At 40.8% G+C, this 19,937-nt stretch overlaps 1 protein-coding gene across 3 annotated transcripts in view; it reads left to right on the top strand.

The window, feature by feature from the left end:
* The window catches only part of tox (thymocyte selection-associated high mobility group box), a 53,862-nt gene extending 34,213 nt beyond the window's left edge, over positions 1-19,649 (top strand). For 2 of the 3 annotated variants that reach the window (XM_037084987.1, XM_037084986.1), the window contains 6 exons: positions 4,949-5,194; positions 7,000-7,236; positions 8,620-8,700; positions 8,815-9,318; positions 17,411-17,571; positions 18,115-19,649. In XM_037084987.1, the coding sequence (XP_036940882.1) occupies positions 4,949-5,194; positions 7,000-7,236; positions 8,620-8,700; positions 8,815-9,318; positions 17,411-17,571; positions 18,115-18,151 (1,266 nt within the window). In that variant the 3' untranslated portion in view covers positions 18,152-19,649. The remainder of the gene's footprint in view (positions 1-4,948; positions 5,195-6,999; positions 7,237-8,619; positions 8,701-8,814; positions 9,319-17,410; positions 17,572-18,114) is intronic. The other variant, XM_037084988.1, reaches the window with a different exon arrangement.
* Positions 19,650-19,937: the final 288 nt, after the last annotated feature.

Here is a 19,937-nt window from a genome sequence, read left to right as displayed (position 1 = left end):
ATGGCTGGGGTCTGACTAATAACTGAAACAAAATCAGTCACGTTAGTAGACTCAAATGTGTAATGGAAGGTAGTTTACCACTCCAGCAAATAATCCAACCCTTAGTAACGACATAGCAACAAAGGATTTTCTAGTCCCAGACTCTGAGCTGACGTTAATGTTTTATCGCGGTCTCGGAATTTCCCAAACTAGCGTAGAATACCAAATAATAGCCGGGGTGTTTATTTTTCTCAGTCACTTAACAGACCAGGTGGCAATTTGGGACAGGCGTTTAATTCATTCCTCTCAAAAATCTGTGATGAAAATGTCACAAACTTCGCCAGCTTCTCGATGAACTCTCTGGCATCCTTCTGGGCAATAGTTGTCTTCTGCAAGTGAAGTTGTTGCGGCGGAGGAAACGATTTAGCCAGCCAGCACTCGCGGCAAACTCCTCATCTCTGCTGTCACTCACGGTGGCGTACATTTGTTTCGCCATCGCCCTGATCATTTTGTGGGACACTCTCTCGTGGCATGCCCATTCGCTGATAACTAATTCCAGCATGTTTATCTCAGGCTCTTCGCTAGCCTTCTTCCTCCCTCAACCAGGCAGCCTGACCCTGTTGCTGTCCTCCTTGCAGAGTAATTTTTTGAGTAATGAGTCAGGCGTGCTGTCATGCTGATTTGAGAACGGTCTAAATGTCTTGTTGACCAATCAGATTGCTTGGTCGGAACTACTTGTTGTATAATAGCTATTCAGCAACACTTACCAAGCTTCATTCTGATTTGAAAGACAAGCTGAACATGTTCTACTTTACAAATGTGTAATTTACTATGAAGTAGTTTCGGTATTTAGTTAGTCTTACTGCTAAATACAATTACATGTTAATGTTGGTCCTGAACTCTCATGTTATTTCTGACATTTGGTGACTTATACTGCAATTAAGGCACAATATATGTGTCCATGAAATACAAAAAAAGTTTTTCCCCTTCACAGGACATGAGTCAGTTACTACTCAACCCTAATTTTGTCAGGGGCTCCCCCTCTTTTATTGTCTCAGGCCATCATTAGACATCTTTCTGACCCCACAAAGGAAAATCAAAATTAGTATTTTTCCATTGGTAATGCTCATATTTCCTAGTTGTGTCGACTTATGACCCCCTGTGCCTGTCAACAGATACTGCTCATAATCATACGAACCACGAAAACTAAAGCTTCTTTCCTTTCTTTAAATGTCAATGTAAGTTTGACAAGAAAACATTCTTTTATTATCAGTATCACTCTGTTACCCTGAGCAAAATACTTTGATCACAAAATAATACAGCCATAGTGACTGTTATGTAGCATGTAGTGTTATGTAGTGTAGAATTTTCAGACATTAAAGATGATCTGCAAAATTTCCAAAACCTTAATGTTTTCAGGAAAAAACAAACATTTTATTTAAATGTATGCATTTGTTTTTTTCAACAACTTGTTGTCCTCAGGTATTAAAAACAATTCTTATTTAAACAGTTTTATGTACATGAGGTGAGTTTTAAAAGCTCTCTGGAGGATAATGACAGTTGGATATTTTGACAGTTCATATGACCTTTGTGTAACACAACCCACCATTGCCAATCCACAGCCATTATTTTTCAGCATTTTGAGCAGCACACAAGTCAATCTGAAAACCTCTTCCCATGTCAGACAAATGTCACTTGGTGTTCCATTGAAAAACCGCAGCAGTATTCAGAGGCTGCCGGTAAATTCAGGTTACATGCTTCCAAGAGGGGCAAGAAGCATCAGACCACATCCGCTGTTATAAATACTGAGAGGAAACCCTAAATACTCATCATCAACCCGAGTCCCATCTTCATATATGTGACAATAGGCGTCAAAGTTCCGATGCTGAGCGTGTTGGCAATGATAACTTTTGTTTTACTGAGAAATTGACAGAGTCTACGTGATGACTGACTCACTGTGAGACTGCTCACATTTTACCACTGCCACTGAACTACTCGACACAGTGGGCTCATGAAAACAAAGGGTTGCACACCAAACTCTGGCATGAATGCTGCTATTTCCGTTTATATCAACACACATTGTGATGTGACTATAGAAGTTAATGACAAGCTTGTGTAAGATGCCTTTCACTATATTTTCTTATATATGCATTGATCCAGGCATATTGATATATACTGCATTTTATATGTGATTTATTCCAGATGCCTGTAACAGTTTCACCGGAGACATTTGCTTTGAAAGGCATCAACACAGTGAAAAATGATTGAGGAGCTGGATGCGCAAGGGAATAAACCAGTGCTTGTATGTGTTCAGTCTGCACCTGTGAACACCATGTCTCCTCCAGATAAACTTAAGTAACAGCTTCTCCAGAGAAAATGGAGTTTGAAACCCCTATTCATGTATTTGCACAACAGTGTGACTTCTGATCCCATCTTCTCTCTGACCTGTATTGCCTGTTGCCACGGTTACTATCAGATTTCATTATTAGTGAATCCTGGACTGCAGCACACAGTACAAACCCTGTTAAGCAAAGGCAGACTGTGTCTCAGAGCCCTGAAAGGGTGTGTTACATGAGCATGTTATGTAGCTCAGATAGTGTTTCGGCACACCTTCTGTTCAGTCCATTATGGAATCCATGATACAGACCTGATTAGAGGTCAAAGTATGAGCTATCTCAGTGGCACTGAAACAGCATTCAGTGATTTTGGTTTCCATTTTGGGGCAGTGAAATAAGCAGCTAATTTAGCATTGACATTACTATCATATAGAATTGTCATTGTGTGCTAATATGTTGGCAAACATTTGCTTAAAAGCATATTTCAAAACAGTCTTTTTTCCCCCATCTTCCTTGGCATCTTTTCAAGAATATTTGCCTCCAAATGATCCATTTGAATACAACTCACCACGCTTTAGTTCATATTCCAGGCCTATAGGTGGCGCTTGAAATTCACCAGAATTGGAGAGGAAAAGACAAAGCATGCTCATAAAGCTTGCACACTGTATACAAACTGACAGTAGAAGGAGAAACCGAACACAACAAGAAGACGAAAATGGCAGTAAAGCACAATATTTTGCCCTAGTATCCCTAATAGGCTCAATATCTTCTGCAGCACGAACACAAGCATGTAGTGCACCATTGTTGTTGTTGTTGTTATGAGACATCGCAGGGTTTAGTGGTCAAAGGCTAGAAGTTGAGGTGTGGGGTGATGGCGTCATCGATACGCAAAGTATGCAGATTCCCTGTCCAAATGAGAATGCAAGAGCGGCGTTTTCAAATTTTTCCACCCTGAGACTAGGTTTGTGGCTGTGTGCTACGACTATATATTTCGTGAGTAATCATTTGGTATGATTCTCCATTGTTTATTTATCAAGTGTTAAATCTAACACGTTGCATTATTCCACACAGCATGGATGCAGGCAGGAAATTTGCTTTTGCAACAAAAGCAGGAGAGAAATGTAGCACAGAAGAAGGTATTCCAAATAACAGAAGGACATTCAATTGCAAAGACAAAATGAGGAGCTCGTATCTAAAAGAGGGTCTACTTCTGTGCGTGGATGGGGATGGAAAGTCTGACACGGACCAAAAAAAAACCATACTAAAGAACAAGCAAATAATTATACATATTTGTGTGTGTGTGTGTGTGTGTGTATGTGTGTGTGTATGCATCCATTATTGATATTTATTTTGTATGCAATTTATGGTGTAAAAGGGTTTTTAGATCAAATATTCATATTTTATATTTTGAGAATTTTGTCATATTGCATCACCTTGCCACCAACTTCCAAGGGAAATCTCTAGCTCTTTAGCTGCTAAATGCTCCACTAGGTCCACAAGTCATCATGTAATGTTTTTGTACTCTCTACAGTCCTCAGTCATATTCAGCAAAAACATTCTCCATTTAGCTCTGTTTTGATTCCACCAAAACCTGGGAAAGATTGTCCGCTGTTGGAAAACGAGGACAACGCTTGCAGTTGCAGAATTGTAGTACAGCAGATAATTTTTAAGATACAGTATTGAAAATGAAATTAATAATACTTTTACTTGGCATTACCACCTGCATACATAAAATCGTGTGTGTATTAAAGTGTTAACTGCTTTTAGAATTCAGATTGAAATTGGGCCAGAATGACACACATGAAAAGGTTTTTCTTAGATTTGTGTACTCCCACAAGGGTCAGTGTAACATGGACCAATACATATATCCAGTGCAGTGTGACTTGATGTGAGGAAACCTTTTCATCCTCAACACAAACGGTTAACTGAGCACGTTTTTCAGCCTTATAAACACAGCTGTTACTAACCCTCTCCTTCCACTTATATCCACATATCAGTTACCAGTTAGTGGCCATCATCAAAACAATGCATTGATAGAGCAACATATAGAAAACAACTTGCATTTAAAAAATAATGTACATACAGGGGCTTTAGATGGCTGTAAATAAAACAAGGGTAGCCCAGCTAAGATCTTGTGGGTTCAGGACTTTACAGTGCTTTGTTGTGGCTTCCAAACAAGCAAAAGTCATGGTAATAACAACAATAGCAGAAAGATGAAAATAAAGAGCAGTGAAGCTCACAATGGGTCCAGAAAGGTTTGTCAAAATGAGTCTGCTTTGGTGTTTAATGAGACAGTTAGCTCAAACTAGATGCTGTTATAACATGACAAAGTTCATCAAGATGAATGATTGTTCAACTCAGAACCTGATGAGCTGAAAGATAGACTAGCCATTCATTTACAACAGCAAGACAAAAAGGAGCATGTTGTAGCTTTTTCATATGGAGCCAGGAGGAAAATATACCCGTTTGCTACTGCCTATGTGGCAGCAGCAAACAGGTAGCATTTGGTTTATTATAAAACCTCAGGTAGAATAATGAAAGCTAGAAAGACTGGTATGTTCTGTCAACATTTCAAAAACCACACCCAGGTTTGCCCTAATTTACCAATTATTGTCACCTGTTGTGTTGCACAGATGCAGCAGATGGTCAACTCTGATTCGCGTTTCACAAGCAGCCAACAGCCTATCGAGGCAGCGCTTGGACCGAGGAGCCAATCAGGCATGAGCCAGCAAAGTCAGTTGTCCACCGTCAATCAATCCCAGCTGGGCCTCAGTGGGAACTCTGTTACCCATAATTCTCCCTCACCTCCAGGAAGTAAATCGGCTACACCATCTCCCTCCAGTTCAGCACATGAGGACGAGAATGATGACGGACTCAGGGTAAACACACACACACACACACACACACACATTCATGATTGCTATAGATCAGCAAGATATGACTCATGGTCTGTCTGTGTGCATGTGTGCATGTGTGTGTGTGTGTGTGTGTGTGTGTGTGTGTGTGTGTGTGTGTGTGTGTGTGTGTGTGTGTGTACAGAGGAGAGTTGTTATGTTAATGTTATGTGTCATAATGGAGCCATTATGCCTGCATATCAACAAGATGGAAATCAGCCCACTCACTGTTAGGTGTCTCACACTGAAACAAGCACTATGCAGCAAACTGATGGTTCATTTTCCCAGAAAATGAAACTATTCCTGTGCTGCTGAATGATATTTACCAACTTTATCATTCTCATTGGTTATGTATAGAAGACTGAGTTGTAGATGGGCAACATTGTAAGCAAGTGTACAGTTAATAATGCTTGGTCCAGGAAGGATAAGGAAAAGCATACAAAACAGACATGACTTGTACCTTTACAACACATCTAAATGGCTGCTTTTTGTGAATATATCAGGACATCAGCATCCCCATACTGTATAGAGATGCTGATTACCTTTACCAGCAGGACTAGTAACTGGTTTGCTGGCCATGGTATTACTATTGAAATAAAGAGGACCATGTCTTTGGATCAGTCTACCTACAATCACAATCATAATCATTCTAAAAACATTTGAAAGGGTCTCTAATATGACACAGATTGTAACACTTTTCAGGATCTCATCGTAATGCATCATGACTCATGATTTTTCTATTTTTTTTTGTATTACTCTCTGTCATCTCTTGTAATATTCAAATCAACTAAATTGAAACATTACCACTAACAGAAAGACAAACCAAAACAATACCTGTCTGCTTTTAACCCTTAACAACATTAAGTTTTAGTTTTGGCCCTCCAGTTGAAACTGTTTGGGCATCCATGTATTTGACAAAACAGATACGTTTACATATATCAATAATTCTTCATTTAAAAGATCTGTTATTTTCAAAAAGTTACCTGTCAGGGACAATTTCATTTGGTCATCATTACAGGGACACCAGAGACAAAGTAATGAGACAGTTAAATTAAGTTAAAACGTTGTTGATTTTTCAAAATGTTTTCAATCTTTTATTATTGTCATTGGAAACTTTATTCTTCATATTTATTTAATCATCAAATCAATCAATCAAATTGGTCATTGATTGATAATTAGGTGCACCAATTAAAAATTGTTTCTCTTTATTCGTAATTGGTGCCAAATGACATGGCCCAATCCAGTAAACATTCTGTGAAATTATTAGATTACTTGGGGTGAAAGAATCTAATGTGGACAGTGATGGAAGCCTTCAGCTACATGCCGTGTAGACTGGTGTAGAAACTGTGTGTAGTCTTGATGATTTGCATCCTCTCGTCTAAAAGGCTTCATCAGTTCTGCTGCCTGTTGGGGAGTTTCCCCTTATTTGACCTGTGAGGTTGATTCGTGGCTTGACATTAAACAAGAATGGTTGAGGTCACATGTCAGACGTGAGAAGTATCAGTGTCACGGCCAGGGTTGTGAGATGTTAAAATGCTAGTTAAAGCACAACAGACTGGAAAATTACTATTAGAACAAATTTCTAAAGGAATCAAACAGTATTTTGAATGATCACATACATTTACTACATAACATTTACACTACCAAGCGTGTTTCATGCCACGTTTCTTTTTTTTTTTTTGCTTTTTTAATGCTGAGCTAATGTACCTCCATCCCTCTATCTGCCCATGTATACATCCTTCCAAACTTTCCCCAAACTTGTGTCCTACTCAAAATCCTACTCCTCTTAGCTGGGCAGTGGAGCAGAGAAGAGGCCAGCAGCAGTGGACATTTCCAAGAAACCCAAAACACCAAAGAAGAAGAAGCGAAAGGACCCAAATGAGCCAGTGAAGCCAGTGTCTGCCTATGCCTTGTTCTTCAGGGACACCCAGGCCAACATCAAGGCCCAGAACCCGAATGCCACTTTCGGGGAAGTGTCAAAGATTGTGGCCTCCATGTGGGACAGTCTTGGAGAGGAGCAGAAACAGGTAACACCTCCCTCACTGAGTGAACATGCCTAAGATCTATTAGGCAGTTTTTCAGATGTTTTTGTATTAAATAGTATTGATTCACTAATTGTATTTGACTTCTAGAACACAAACAAATGGTTTAATAAGAAAATTATTAGTATTTGTATGTATTTAGTATTTGTCCATTCTAGTATAGCTCTAAAGACGGAAAAGATGGTCCATCCACAGCCTTGATCCAGCCTGAAATAGCACAAGAAATATGGGATATATTGCACATTAATTTGGTTTACAATTGTAATAACTTTCAGGATCTCCTGAATGTCAATCTAGCACCACCATCATCATCTGTAAATTTGCTTTGTGTGTCTAATGTTAGGTAGCAAATGTTAGCTAGCAAATGTTAGCTAGAAAATGTTAGCATGCTAACCCTCTAAACTAAGATGGCGAACACATTAAACATTACACCAATTTAACATTTACATTATAAATATTTTATTCAGAGCACATCAGCACTCTGGTGTTAGCACTTAGCCTCTACCTTGTGGGGTTTATCAACACACGTGCTTGCTTAGCTCAGTTTGACTTGGCACACCAGCTTTTTCATTACAATAGGGCTGCCTGCATGAAGGTGCGAAGGTGTGTAATGACACGCCTTTCTTGAGAAGTGGTCCAAGAGTGGCAGTCAGTGCTCTTCCTCCCTTCAGTATTATCGCAGAATAATTGCTCTATGAATTTTTTAAGAAATGCATTCAATTTGCCATAAAGATTTTTAAAAATAATTATGAAGCCTCAAAACCAGGAATGGTTTTGTGTTCCACTCCACTTCACTACTCCTGTAACAGCTGAAAGTGAACATGATGAAACAGTAAAATACTGCAGCTACCTGAAAATACAAACAGGGTTGCAACTAACCTTCAAACCATAAAAAAGGGAATAAAGCAGATGACAGCGAGTGGCCACATCACTTAACAGGGAAAAAACATCAGCTCTAATGATACAACTGAGACTATCAATCATTACTGAGCTCACTAAATTGCTAGTGGCATGTCAACAAAATGTTAACAAAGTTCAGATTCCAAGTTTCCAAAAGACAGCTTGGGAATTCATTAGTCTGTGTATGGTGTTATTGGTGATAACTGTCAGCTGAAGGAATTTCTATGATGAGCCCCGTGATGGTGATATCTGAGTTCATGTTATGGTATTATGATGATTTAATACAGCCAAAAGTCTGACTGTTTCACAGCATGTTGTTGATTATTCACAGCTACAGTTCACTGAAGATTGTTCACATCAATAAAAATTGTTACATAACTAATGAGGTACTGCTCATTAAATTGATTAGTAAAAATGTGTTCAACTAATGTAGTAAAGGTTAATAGTCCAGTAAAATGTTTTTTTCAGTTGTACAAGAAGAGAACAGAGACGGCTAAGAAGGAGTATCTGAAACAACTGGCTGCCTACAGGGCAAGTCTGGTCTCACAGGTACTAAACTCACACACACACACACACACACACACACACACACACACACACACACACAATTCAATTAGTGGCATTAACTGATTTCCTGTTAAACCCGTCCTTCTTCTTCTTCAGAGTTACAGCGATTCACCTGAGATGAAACTGCCCCACTCCTCTCCCTCATCTTCCTCATCTTCTACCTCAGTTTTTACACCCAAACCTTCAATGTACCCTGGTCACGTTGGTCACCCAGGCCAGCACCTTTCCTCCAGCTCCATAGTCCACCCTCACTCTCTCCCTCCCCCTCAGCACCCGAGCATGTACATGACGTATCCTCACCAGTCACACCCTTCCCACGCCTCAAGTCCCAGCCTCGGCCCTCACCTGCCTCCTCCTCACACCCATATGCACCCCCAGCTCCAGGCTATGTCATCCAGAGGGACAGTGCCGCGGCCCAGTGTCCCTCACCAGGGAGCTCTGTCTCTTGGCGGCATGACAGCAGCATCCACACCTCCTCTCCAGGTCAGCCCTCCTCTCCACAGCCAGGCTCACCTGGGAGGGCTGCACAGTCCACACCATCAGCACCAGCAGCTCAGTGGACACTCTGTGGGACTGACGCACTCGCCTGCCATCACACAGGTCGGTCTAACACTATCTGTACATCTTATTAGTCCCTTAATAGAGCTGGGTTTTCTGACATAGGACACACTCACTTCTGCTGCACATTTCATTTGCTAAATCGCCACATATGCAAAACCTACTTTTTTGGACTCCTCCTACAATTTAAGCGCCATCTGCCTGAAACTTTGCACATAGAATCTCCAGATGTGTCTGATGAAAAGTTGTCAAAAGAATTTTGGCACTCCAAAAAAACTGTTATAACCAAACAATCTTTTTTGCTAGCTGAAAAACGCATATTGTTTCGTATTTCGGTCAAACTAAATGATTTCAACATCAAACTTAAGTTAGCTGTTTTTGCGTTTAACTTCCACATTTTTAAGAACATGTTCATAAACACCATATTCATGTATTTCCCACATAGAGCTAGTTTTTCTGACATAGGATCTGCGTACTTCTGCTGCACTTTTCCTTTGTTAAGTCACCACACACTAATCAACATAAATACATTTTTCCTTGTCACTCTCATTTTTTGTTGCAATAATACAAATGTAATGAAACAGTACTGATGTGGGGTCACTCCTGAGGCCAGCCATATAGTTAAGTAACAATTGGTCAAATTGGCCATGATTTAGTACAAAAACTCCAAATCGGCACACATTCAGCCTTTTGCACTTCCAATGCACTTCCCATTACAGTGAATACCACGGCTCAGACGCTGGCCTCACTTTTGCCCCAAGCCTGTCATCCTTTTGGGCAAACTTCTGAGGGCTCTGCAATGCGTGGGGTCCGAGTCACGTGGGGGGGAATTGGCCCCCGTTCATAACTGTTTGCAGTTCTACTTAACAGTATCATTGTAGTCCAAACAAATCCAATGTTGCACACCCTTAAACCACGCAGCAGCCATGTTGAAAATCTCACGTCAGTCTGATCCCGATCTGACAGATATTTCTTGCTTTTATAGAGAGATATGATTTTTATAAAGAAACAGTGTGAGTGTCTTTCCACTTTTGTGAACAAAATGGGTTTAGCAACAAGTTAGGGGGGTGGTGCTTCATCACATTAACACTGAGTGATTGTAGAGATGCAGCAATTAGTTAAGTCTCTGTCTCCACCACTCTGCCCTCTGTCATTCCTCCATTCATTAGGACATAACATTGTTATAACGCAGTGAGTTTTGTTTATATATATTTCCTACATGACATCTGACAAATTGTTACAGACCTGTGATTTGTATTCAAGGCAGTTGTTTTACACTCAGAAACTGTGGGGGGTTCTAAATCACACAAAATGTCAATTCTACATAATGTTGCTTTAACCAGTGAACCATGAAAATAAGGGGCCAATTAATTGATAATGAGAAGGATTCTTATCAGCAGCCTCAACCAATAATGTGGCAGTCCATCTCTAAATACTTCCTCACTTGCCTCAATTGCACCCATCCACAAGGAACATGTCACCCTGTGCAACAATGTGCCTCATGATGTGTCTTTAATTGTTCTGAGACAACAATAGAGCTCTTTGTCACCAAGGAAGAATAAGTTTTAGTTTTTCTCCTGATGTCTGAAGTTAAGTAGACAATAACAGAGCACCAAGAAAGTCCATAGTAGCTTCTATTTAGTCAGGCAAACTAATGGTTTAAAACACAGGTTGTGCTAATGAAATAAATGAATACGGGATCAGAAAAAACCTTTTGTTGACCATTTTTTGCATTTGTAAGAGCACCTCTTTATGCCATGTGAAACTGACTGAAACTGAGTCATTTTATTATTTTCAAATGATTTATTTATGTAGAACAGAAGATGATGACAGAAAGGAGATGCAAATGCAAATATGAAAGTGTTTTTACATAATGGGCATGTTTCTTTGATGTGAAATGGTTTGAAATGGACTTTCTCATCATGTTAATACTTTACATAATTATTTTGTCCAAATAAATGATTCTAAGGAAAGTCTGTTAAAGAGTAACATGATTAGTTATTGGGGGTTTGTTTCACACATTTAAAAAGTTTAGACTGATGCAGTGTTATTGCAGTACAGCATATATCAGTTGAAAATTAAGCAGTGTGCCATCGGATGCCAGAGAATATACGCCGATCAGACATAACATTATGACCACCTGCCTTATATTGTGTTAGTCCCCCTATTGCTGCCAAAACAGCCCTGACCCATCAAGGCATGGACTCCACTAGAGCCCTGAAGGTGTGCTGTGGTATCTGGCACCAGCAGGTCCTTTAAGACCTGTAAGTTACGAGGTGTGGCCTCCATGGAACAGACTTGTTTGTCCAGCACATCCCACAGATGCTTGATTGGATTGAGATCTGAGGAATTTTGAGGCCAAGTCAACACCTCAAACTCCTTATTGTGCTCCTCAAACCATCCTAAACCATTGTTGCTTTGTGGCAAGGCACATTATCCTGCTGAAAGAGGCCACGTCATCAGGGAATACTGTCTGCAACAATGCTTAGGTAGGTGGTACGTGTCAGAGTAACATCCATATGGATGGCAGGACCCAAGGTTTCCCAGCAGAACATTGCCCAAAGCATCACACTGCTTCTGCTGGTTTGTCTTCTTTTCATAGTGCATCCTGGTGCCATTTGTTCCCCAGGTAAGCAACCCAGCCATCGACATGATGTAAAAGAAAACGTGATTCATCAGACCAGGCCACCTACTTCCATTGCTCCATGGTCCAGTTCTGATGCTCAGTTGCCCATTGTTGGTGCTTTCGACGATGGACAGGGGTCAGCATGGGCACCCTGACTGGTCTGCTGCTCTGCAGCCCCATACGCAACAAACTGCAATGCACTGAGTAATCTGACACCTTTCTATCAGAGCCAGCATTACCTTCTTCAGCAGTCTGAGCAATTGTGAGCAATTGAGCAGCGTTCACTCTCTGCGCGCATCAATGAGCCTTGGCCACCTATGACCCTGATGCTGGTTCACCACTGTTCCTTTCTTGGACCACTTTTGATGGATACTGACCACTGCAGACTGGGAACACCCCACAAGAGCTGCAGTTCTGGAGATGCTCTGACCCGGTCGTCTAGCCATCACAATTTGGTCCTTGTCAAACTTACTTAAATCCTTACGCTCTCTCATTTTCCCTGCTTCTAACTCATCAACTTTGAGGACAACATGTCCACTTGCTGCCTAATATATCCCACCCACTAATCCACTAACAGGTGCCATGATGAAGAGATAATCAGTGTTATTCACTTCACCTGTCAGTGGTCATAATGTTATGCCTGATCGAGTATTTTTCTGCAGATTTAATGCATCTTGTTTCCAAGATGTCCCTGCTATCTGTCTCACTATGATTCACTATATTCTACTTCATTGTTTGCTGTAGGGTCTTTTCTTCTTGTCTCAACCCTCCATCAAACCAGCCATCTCTGTATGGATGCTTAATTTTTCAAGTATACTTAATATTGTCACTCGTCCACTGTGAAAACCTTTGCTTGGAAATGGGACACTGCTATTTTAGTAGTCTTCAATGTATCCTTTCCTCATGGGTCATTGAAGCATTTCTTACACACACACACACACACACACACACACACACACACACACACACACACACACACACACACACACACACACACACACACACTGCATACAGGTAAATGGAAACAAGTGAATATATCAGCATCAGGCCCCAGAGGGTGATACTCAGCCTCTCTTCCAAACTGGCATGGTGGCCGCTACTGCAGCCAAACATTCTCCTGTGGCCCCAGAGTATTTTCCCCGTAGTCTGCCATTAAAAAAGAGATGTCTGTACAACTGTTGACACTACACATGACATTGATCCATAGAGATTTGTGAAATATTTGTGTCATGTCATCACAGTGTAAAGTCTGTGGGTCGAGCGGGAGCTTGCAGGCAGGGCCGACAAGGTTAGCTCTACTGCGCATATTCAATGAGCCCCATAGGTAGGAAGTAAATACGGAAAGCAGAAAACTTAATGTAAGCTGCAGCAAAGGGCTCCAGGCTGGGACGTGGGTATGATATGAATTTGTGATAAAATGAAGTAAGACAATATAATGTTGCCACTGTCTCCAGCAAATAGTTAAAATGGGGGTATGGATTGCCACTGATTCTCATTTCCCATTTTATCCCCCTTTTTATGGTGCCCCCCACCCCCTCCACACACACACACACACACACACACACACACACACACACACACACACACACACACACACACACACATTTTGCATATTATTAGGAAAGAAGAGAGCAAACAAAAAGAAAAAGTGGAGGAAAGAAAGAGAGGACACAGTGACAGAGCTTTAAACTTTTTTCACTGAGTAAGAAGAGTGAGGATGATGGGGGAAGGGGGAGAGAGGGGAGAGAGAGATACAAAAGAGGCAGATGGGGTCTTTGTGAAGGAGTGAAGGAGAAGAATTTGCTCAACAATGGATGAATAGGTGAGGTAGAGGAGGGGAGGGGGGGAACCAAACCACCTGCTGTCCTCTTCTTTCTCCTCTTTCACTCACAACACTCAGATTAACTTCCCATTCAGCCTCCCTCTCTCTCTCTCTCTCTTTCTCTCTCTCTCTCTCTCGTGCACGCACACATGCGCGCGCGCACACACACACACTCCTGAACTCATTTTTCTCTCTTTCCATGTCCCTCTCCTCCTACAAAGTGTCTTATGGTTTAAGACATGCTCCCCTCATTTTCCTCTTCCTCCTTCTCCTCCTCCTCTTCCCCTGCCTCTTCCTCTCCTCTTACCTTTTCATGTCCTTGGCTTTCAGCTGTCTTCCCTCCTGGCAGATGATAAAATTAGCCAGACACTCAAAACTCTGTAATTACTACTGATGAACCTGTGACTGATCCTCTTTTTCATTTTGGTTGCTTTCATTCATGTCCCTGTTCATCAGAAACTATTTACAGAGAAGTGCTAAAAGATGGTTTGTTAAAACCATCCGCTTAGTCTGTGGACTCATTCAGGTTGAAGGATGTAAAAAAAAAAAAAGCCCCCAATACTGTGACAGCTCAGCTCATGTTCAAAACTGCACAGTAACGCTGTGATTAATGTGAAGAATTTTACATTTTAACAAGTTTTGCCAACAAGTTTGACCTGTTTCATGTGGGGCTGGGTATTGGCAAAGACTTGACAATATGCATCACGATACATTGCAATACTATACATATTGCAATATATTGTGATATTGCACATAGTTCACTGAAAATGTAACTAAACAGAGCTAAAATACAAGTTGCTATGTTCGATCTGGGTAGTCTTGATACATCACCTTATATTGATGATTCAGCAAACAAATTGGACAACTATTTAATCAAAATTTCTTTTCCAATTTATTTGGATGGTATTGGCAGATTTGCACGGTTTCAAAAAACATGAAAATAAAGTTCATTAAAGCTGTAATCTGGACTTTTGAGAAAAAAGTGGATTTAGCCAGAAAATTTGAATGCTACAGCTCCCAGGTCCCTCCTTCTTCCTCTCTGCTGCCTGCAGCCCTGCCTTCAAATCCCCTCCCCACAGAGGAGCCTGCTGTGCACGAGCAGGCTTGTAACCACAGTAACAGAGGACGCCAGATATCTAAGACAGCGCATTAAAAATGACAACAACATAAACCCTGATTGTTCTATATCTGACCAATACAACTAAATTACAATGACGAGTGCCTCAATCCGATCACTGTAGACATCCTGAGTAACAAACACTATTCCTCACATCGCTGTAGATGAAGTTGTCAGCTAATCATTCAGGTAATCATCATCACCAATCTGACTTTCTGAAGCACAATTAACATTTATCCTTGTTTTCTCCCGCTCCAATTCACTGCTTTTCTTCATCAGTCTTCTTATTTCTTCTCTTTGATGTGGGCAATGGTGGGGCATTTTTCAGCTCTGTTGTTGTTGTTGTTGGTGTTGTTGTTGTCTGTTCTCCGCCATTGTTTGGGAATGAAAGTATCTGACCAGGTAAAAGCAGGCACTGCGCCTGCGTGGGGAAGGGCAATGCCGAGCACATGTGAGAGGGAGGGGGGCTGCCCCTTGGCTCTGATTGGTTGTATGTAGCCGGAAGTGGTAGATTCTTGCCATCAAATTACAGCCACTGGGTGGAGCCACAGACAGTGGATTTTTACACAACTGACCTTTATCTTATTCTGCTGTCAGATCATAATGACAGTTTTAGCAAATATAACCAAAAACTGGTTACAGACTACAGCTTTAAGTGTTCTATTCTTGTGGTTCTATTCTGGTTCTATTCTATATTCTTGTGTCATTGTCTGAACAGTGAACACAGTGAACTGAAATGTAGTACTCCTTATTGTCACTATAGTGTTAACCATGCGCCCGAAGTCGGTGTTTTCATGCACACGATAGGGGCACAAAACATGACAAATAAAATGAACCACTGACCCAAGAGCAAAGCTGAATGGTACATTTAGTAGGCATCCAGAGGGAAAGTAACATACATTTCTCGGTGTAGCACAATGTTTCACTTTTGGTTCGGTTTTGTGCCCCACAACCGGGATGCCAGCCAGATTATTACTATTTTTAATTTATCGATGAGAACAAATTGCAGATATTCTACAATCATCTTTTTGTCGCTGTTGGTAGGATCTCGCCTCAGAGTCTAATAGTTGATAGTATCACTGAACAGTTTGGTGACTTTGGTGGTGTAGTCCACTGTGTTTAGCACCACAGTGCATCTTCCTTTATCTGCTTGCAAGATGGCGATGTTCAGGTCTCTACTACCAGTATCTGCTTAGGAGTTACTGCAAAATTGTTCACCCACTTCTCTTGTAGTCTCTGATGTGCTGTCTTGATGTCCTTACTCCTCCAGGTCAGAGCTTCTGTTGAGTTGCTTTGATGTGTCTGTAGTGCCAGATGTTTCCTTGTCTGTCATTCCTTACCTCAGTGTGTTGGGATGTCTGTTCCTTCTCAACAAACTTCAAGACATTTTCCAGGACATTCCTTGGTAAATTCCTAACAGTGACGTTAGTTCCTCCAAGTCTGGCACTGTGTTTAAATTTGGCAAATTAAAAGTACGCTGAATAATCTATTGGCAGTTCCTGTTTCCAGCACGTGTGGATGTACGGACATTTATCACTGGATGACTTTTTTTCTATAACTCTTTAGTGGATTTATGGAAATTCATTTGCAGGGGGACATAACGTTGTTAACAATGTTATAATGTCGACTTTTCACACCGAATATTATTGTAAATGTGTTGTGCCAGTGTGGACATAGTAGTAGTGTGATTTTTAAAGAAAATTTTGGCAATCACTATGGATTTTAAAGTACTTTTACTGCATCCGTGAGCTACTGCTGCATCTCCAACTGTTGACCCTGCAGGGAAATGAGTCAATCAGCTGGACAAAGGGACATTGGAAAATTTTGCCTCTTTTGTACAAAACCCAAAGACTTTTCAGTTACTGCCATCAATAACAAAGCAGTAAACCCATACATTAAGAAGCTGGGACCAGCAAATGTTAAAACATGACTTAAAGAGATAGCAACTGGGCCTCGCACTGTATTCCGCTGCTTGCAGATCTCCTGTTTCCCAGTTGTGCTAATGCGTAGGGATACGGAGGTACTACGGTTGAGAAAATGTAGTGCCAAAAGAAAGGGCGGTCTGACGGCAATATAAAGCAGTGTGACTTTTCTCTATACAACGTACACTTGAACTGATGACCCCACTTCAAAAAACCCGAACTATCCCTTTAAATTATGAATCGATTAGCAACATAGGTATGCTAACAAATTCTCTCCAATCAACCAATGAAATAATATACTTAATGTTTCAGCTATATTGCTGAGGCCACTTACTCCAAGATTTTTACCCTCTATTTTGGGAAAAAAAACGGACACTCAAACTTCCATGAAATTGATTTTGCTTTGCTTCCACCACCACCTGTATTGACAGGATACACAAAATCGTGCCACTGCAATAGAATGCTCAACTGGTATCCAGCAGGAATATAATTTGTCTGGATATTCACAGCCCATGACAGCAAAGTACACCTCCTGCGAACGTCTTTCATTTTGATGTTACTTACTTACTTGCTTCTTACTGTAGTCGGGTTTTGTTACACTCTGCATACATGAATTGTAACGAAAACATTTTCTTCACTACTTCCAGGGCTACCCCCCCTCCCTCCAGTCTGACTACCAGCAGATAGGAGGAGGTATGCTTAATGGTGGAGCAATGATGTCACCATCAATGGACTACCACCAGCTTGGTCGACACACACCGGGCCACCACCCCTCCTTGGACTGGAGCACTGATTACCATGGCAATGGGTAGATATCAGCATGTTGTTGTTGCAGGTTTAAAAAAGAAATAAAAAATCTCATGTTTGCTGGTTAGCTGTACAGGTGTACCTCAGGACATTGTAACATCACTCTAGGGTGCAGTCACAGGTGCAACAGAGCATTTACATTTATATTTAAGGGCATTAGCAGATGCTTCTGTCCAAAACGACTTACAGTAATTCATACATTCATACACTGATGGTGGTGGCTGCTATGCAAGGTGCCGACCAGCACATCAGGAGCAGTTTGGGGTTCAGTATCTTGCCCAAGGACACCTGGACATGCAGACCAGGTGAACTGAACCAGCGATGTTCTGATAACGAGACGCTGGTTTCTGCCCCTGAGCACATACTTTATCTGACCTAACCCAAACACATGTATCAGCAGCACTGAGTGAAACTTGATTTTATGGTCTTGGGGTGAACTGTCCCTTTTAATATAAGCCCTGTATGTATTAAAACAATGGGACAGACATGTGAGCCACTGAATACCGTTGGTTACTCAATTTTTGTTTCTCCTGTCTTCCTGCAGAAGTCTTCAGAGAGAAAAACATCTCTATCTGAGCTAATCTCAGGACCGTGACACCAAACTTCAGCTAAGCCCATCTACTGCCACTATGGAACCTCTCTACACCAAGGCCAGCTTACTTCAACCTCAACCCCCTGAGGACTCAACCAACAGACCATCTACATTTGAATAGAGTTCAGCACTTCAAACTAGAGCCCAAGCTGTAAAATAAGGGGACATTTCTCTGTATTACTAATATGTCTCATATACTGGACAACAGGACCGCGTTGAGAACGGGAAGAAGAAATACTTTCTTCAAGCTCCTGCATGTCCCTTGGCTTCTCTGACATCTACTATTGGCTGTATTTTTGTACTTATCCTTTACAGCATGAGACGTGCTGTAATTTGAATAGAAAATGTGTATAACAGTGAGGAGAGATGGACAAGTCCTCTGCTGTGATAGGTGTATATGCTCCAACCTCCCTCAGAGAGGGATTTTCCGTCTAGTTTCCTGTCTGCTCTAAAAAGTTCGTATGTAGTCCCTCATTTTTTTAAAGATGGTGTTTACCATCAGGTCCAAATGATTCTGAAGAGCGACTGTACATTACTGTAATGTAATTGTTTGAGCTGTGGATTTTAAGCCAATTAAATTTGTTTTGTTTTGTTTTTTGGACCTGGTAGTTGCTGTATCTTCCAACAGCCAAAGTCAAGAGAACACAGTCCACAAACAAAGGGTTGATAACCAAAAGATACACAGATTGTTTTTCCCCTTTTCCCTTCCTTTTCCATTGGTTCTTTAATTATATGAGTTCACGTGTTCAGTTTGATGCTGTGTGGACTGAAGTCCCGCACTGTCTTTTGAGACAGAAAATGCATTTTGATTCTGAACAGAAGCAGTGTTGAACACAGTGATAATTGCTGAATTCATTGTGCTGTATTCAGCTAAAAACAAAAAAGTGAACAAGGTGAGGTAGTGTTGACTTTTTAACCAGGCACCAGCTGTAAATAATTGTGTCTGATTAAAGGACTGTAATTGTTCTCTGGCAGTGAAGCTCAGATCAGCAGGGTAGAAATTCAATGTATTTTAGTCCTTGAAATAATGAAATGTCAAACAATTCTTTGTTAGAAAAAAAAGGAATGAAAATGTAAACCTTTTGTATGACGACAGCTCCTCCTCCTGGCATATGTCTGTTGATAATATTGATTCAGATCCAAATTGTGTGTGTATGTGAAGTGTTGATGAGAAAGCAGAGCGGTTGATTGGGTTGCATGGTCTCTTGTCATCTCTATTTCTCTGTGAACACAGGCTATTTAAGAAACTATAACTGTTGCTGGGTTGGCTGTGTTTTAATGTTGTTTTTTTAATCAAATCAAGTGTTTTTTTTAGTGTTGATGATGATGCGAGACATGTCTCTCACTGTCTATCTCTTTGTATTAATGTGATTGTTGGCAGATGAAAGGACTCTGGGCAACAACAACCATGAAGATTTTCTTATTTTTAGATTCTAATAATGTGTTTGAGAATAAAGTCAGTGCTGCATTGATGTGCAGTCATTAATCCAAAACCTGCCTCTTTTATGCTGTTTATTTCTGAAGTGTGTGACATTACTTTCATTAACTGAACATAATGATGTATGTTTATGTTTATATTTTCTAACCTCTTAGCTCAGATCACGTCTTGTCAAAACAGTTCTTAATGTAAACTTCATTACAGTGAGGTAGAGTTGTCAGGACAGTGCATTCAGTGCGTTTACAAGACGCTCAAGAAAACTGAATTACTGTGTTAGTCCGACTGTGATTGGATTTTTAAGATGCATGTATACACCTTAGTCTGACTAAAATCGGAC

Source organism: Acanthopagrus latus, chromosome 21 (genome assembly GCF_904848185.1).
Source record: "Acanthopagrus latus isolate v.2019 chromosome 21, fAcaLat1.1, whole genome shotgun sequence".
Taxonomy (NCBI): Eukaryota; Metazoa; Chordata; class Actinopteri; order Spariformes; family Sparidae; genus Acanthopagrus; species Acanthopagrus latus.
This window is presented reverse-complemented; position numbering and strand designations above follow the sequence as displayed.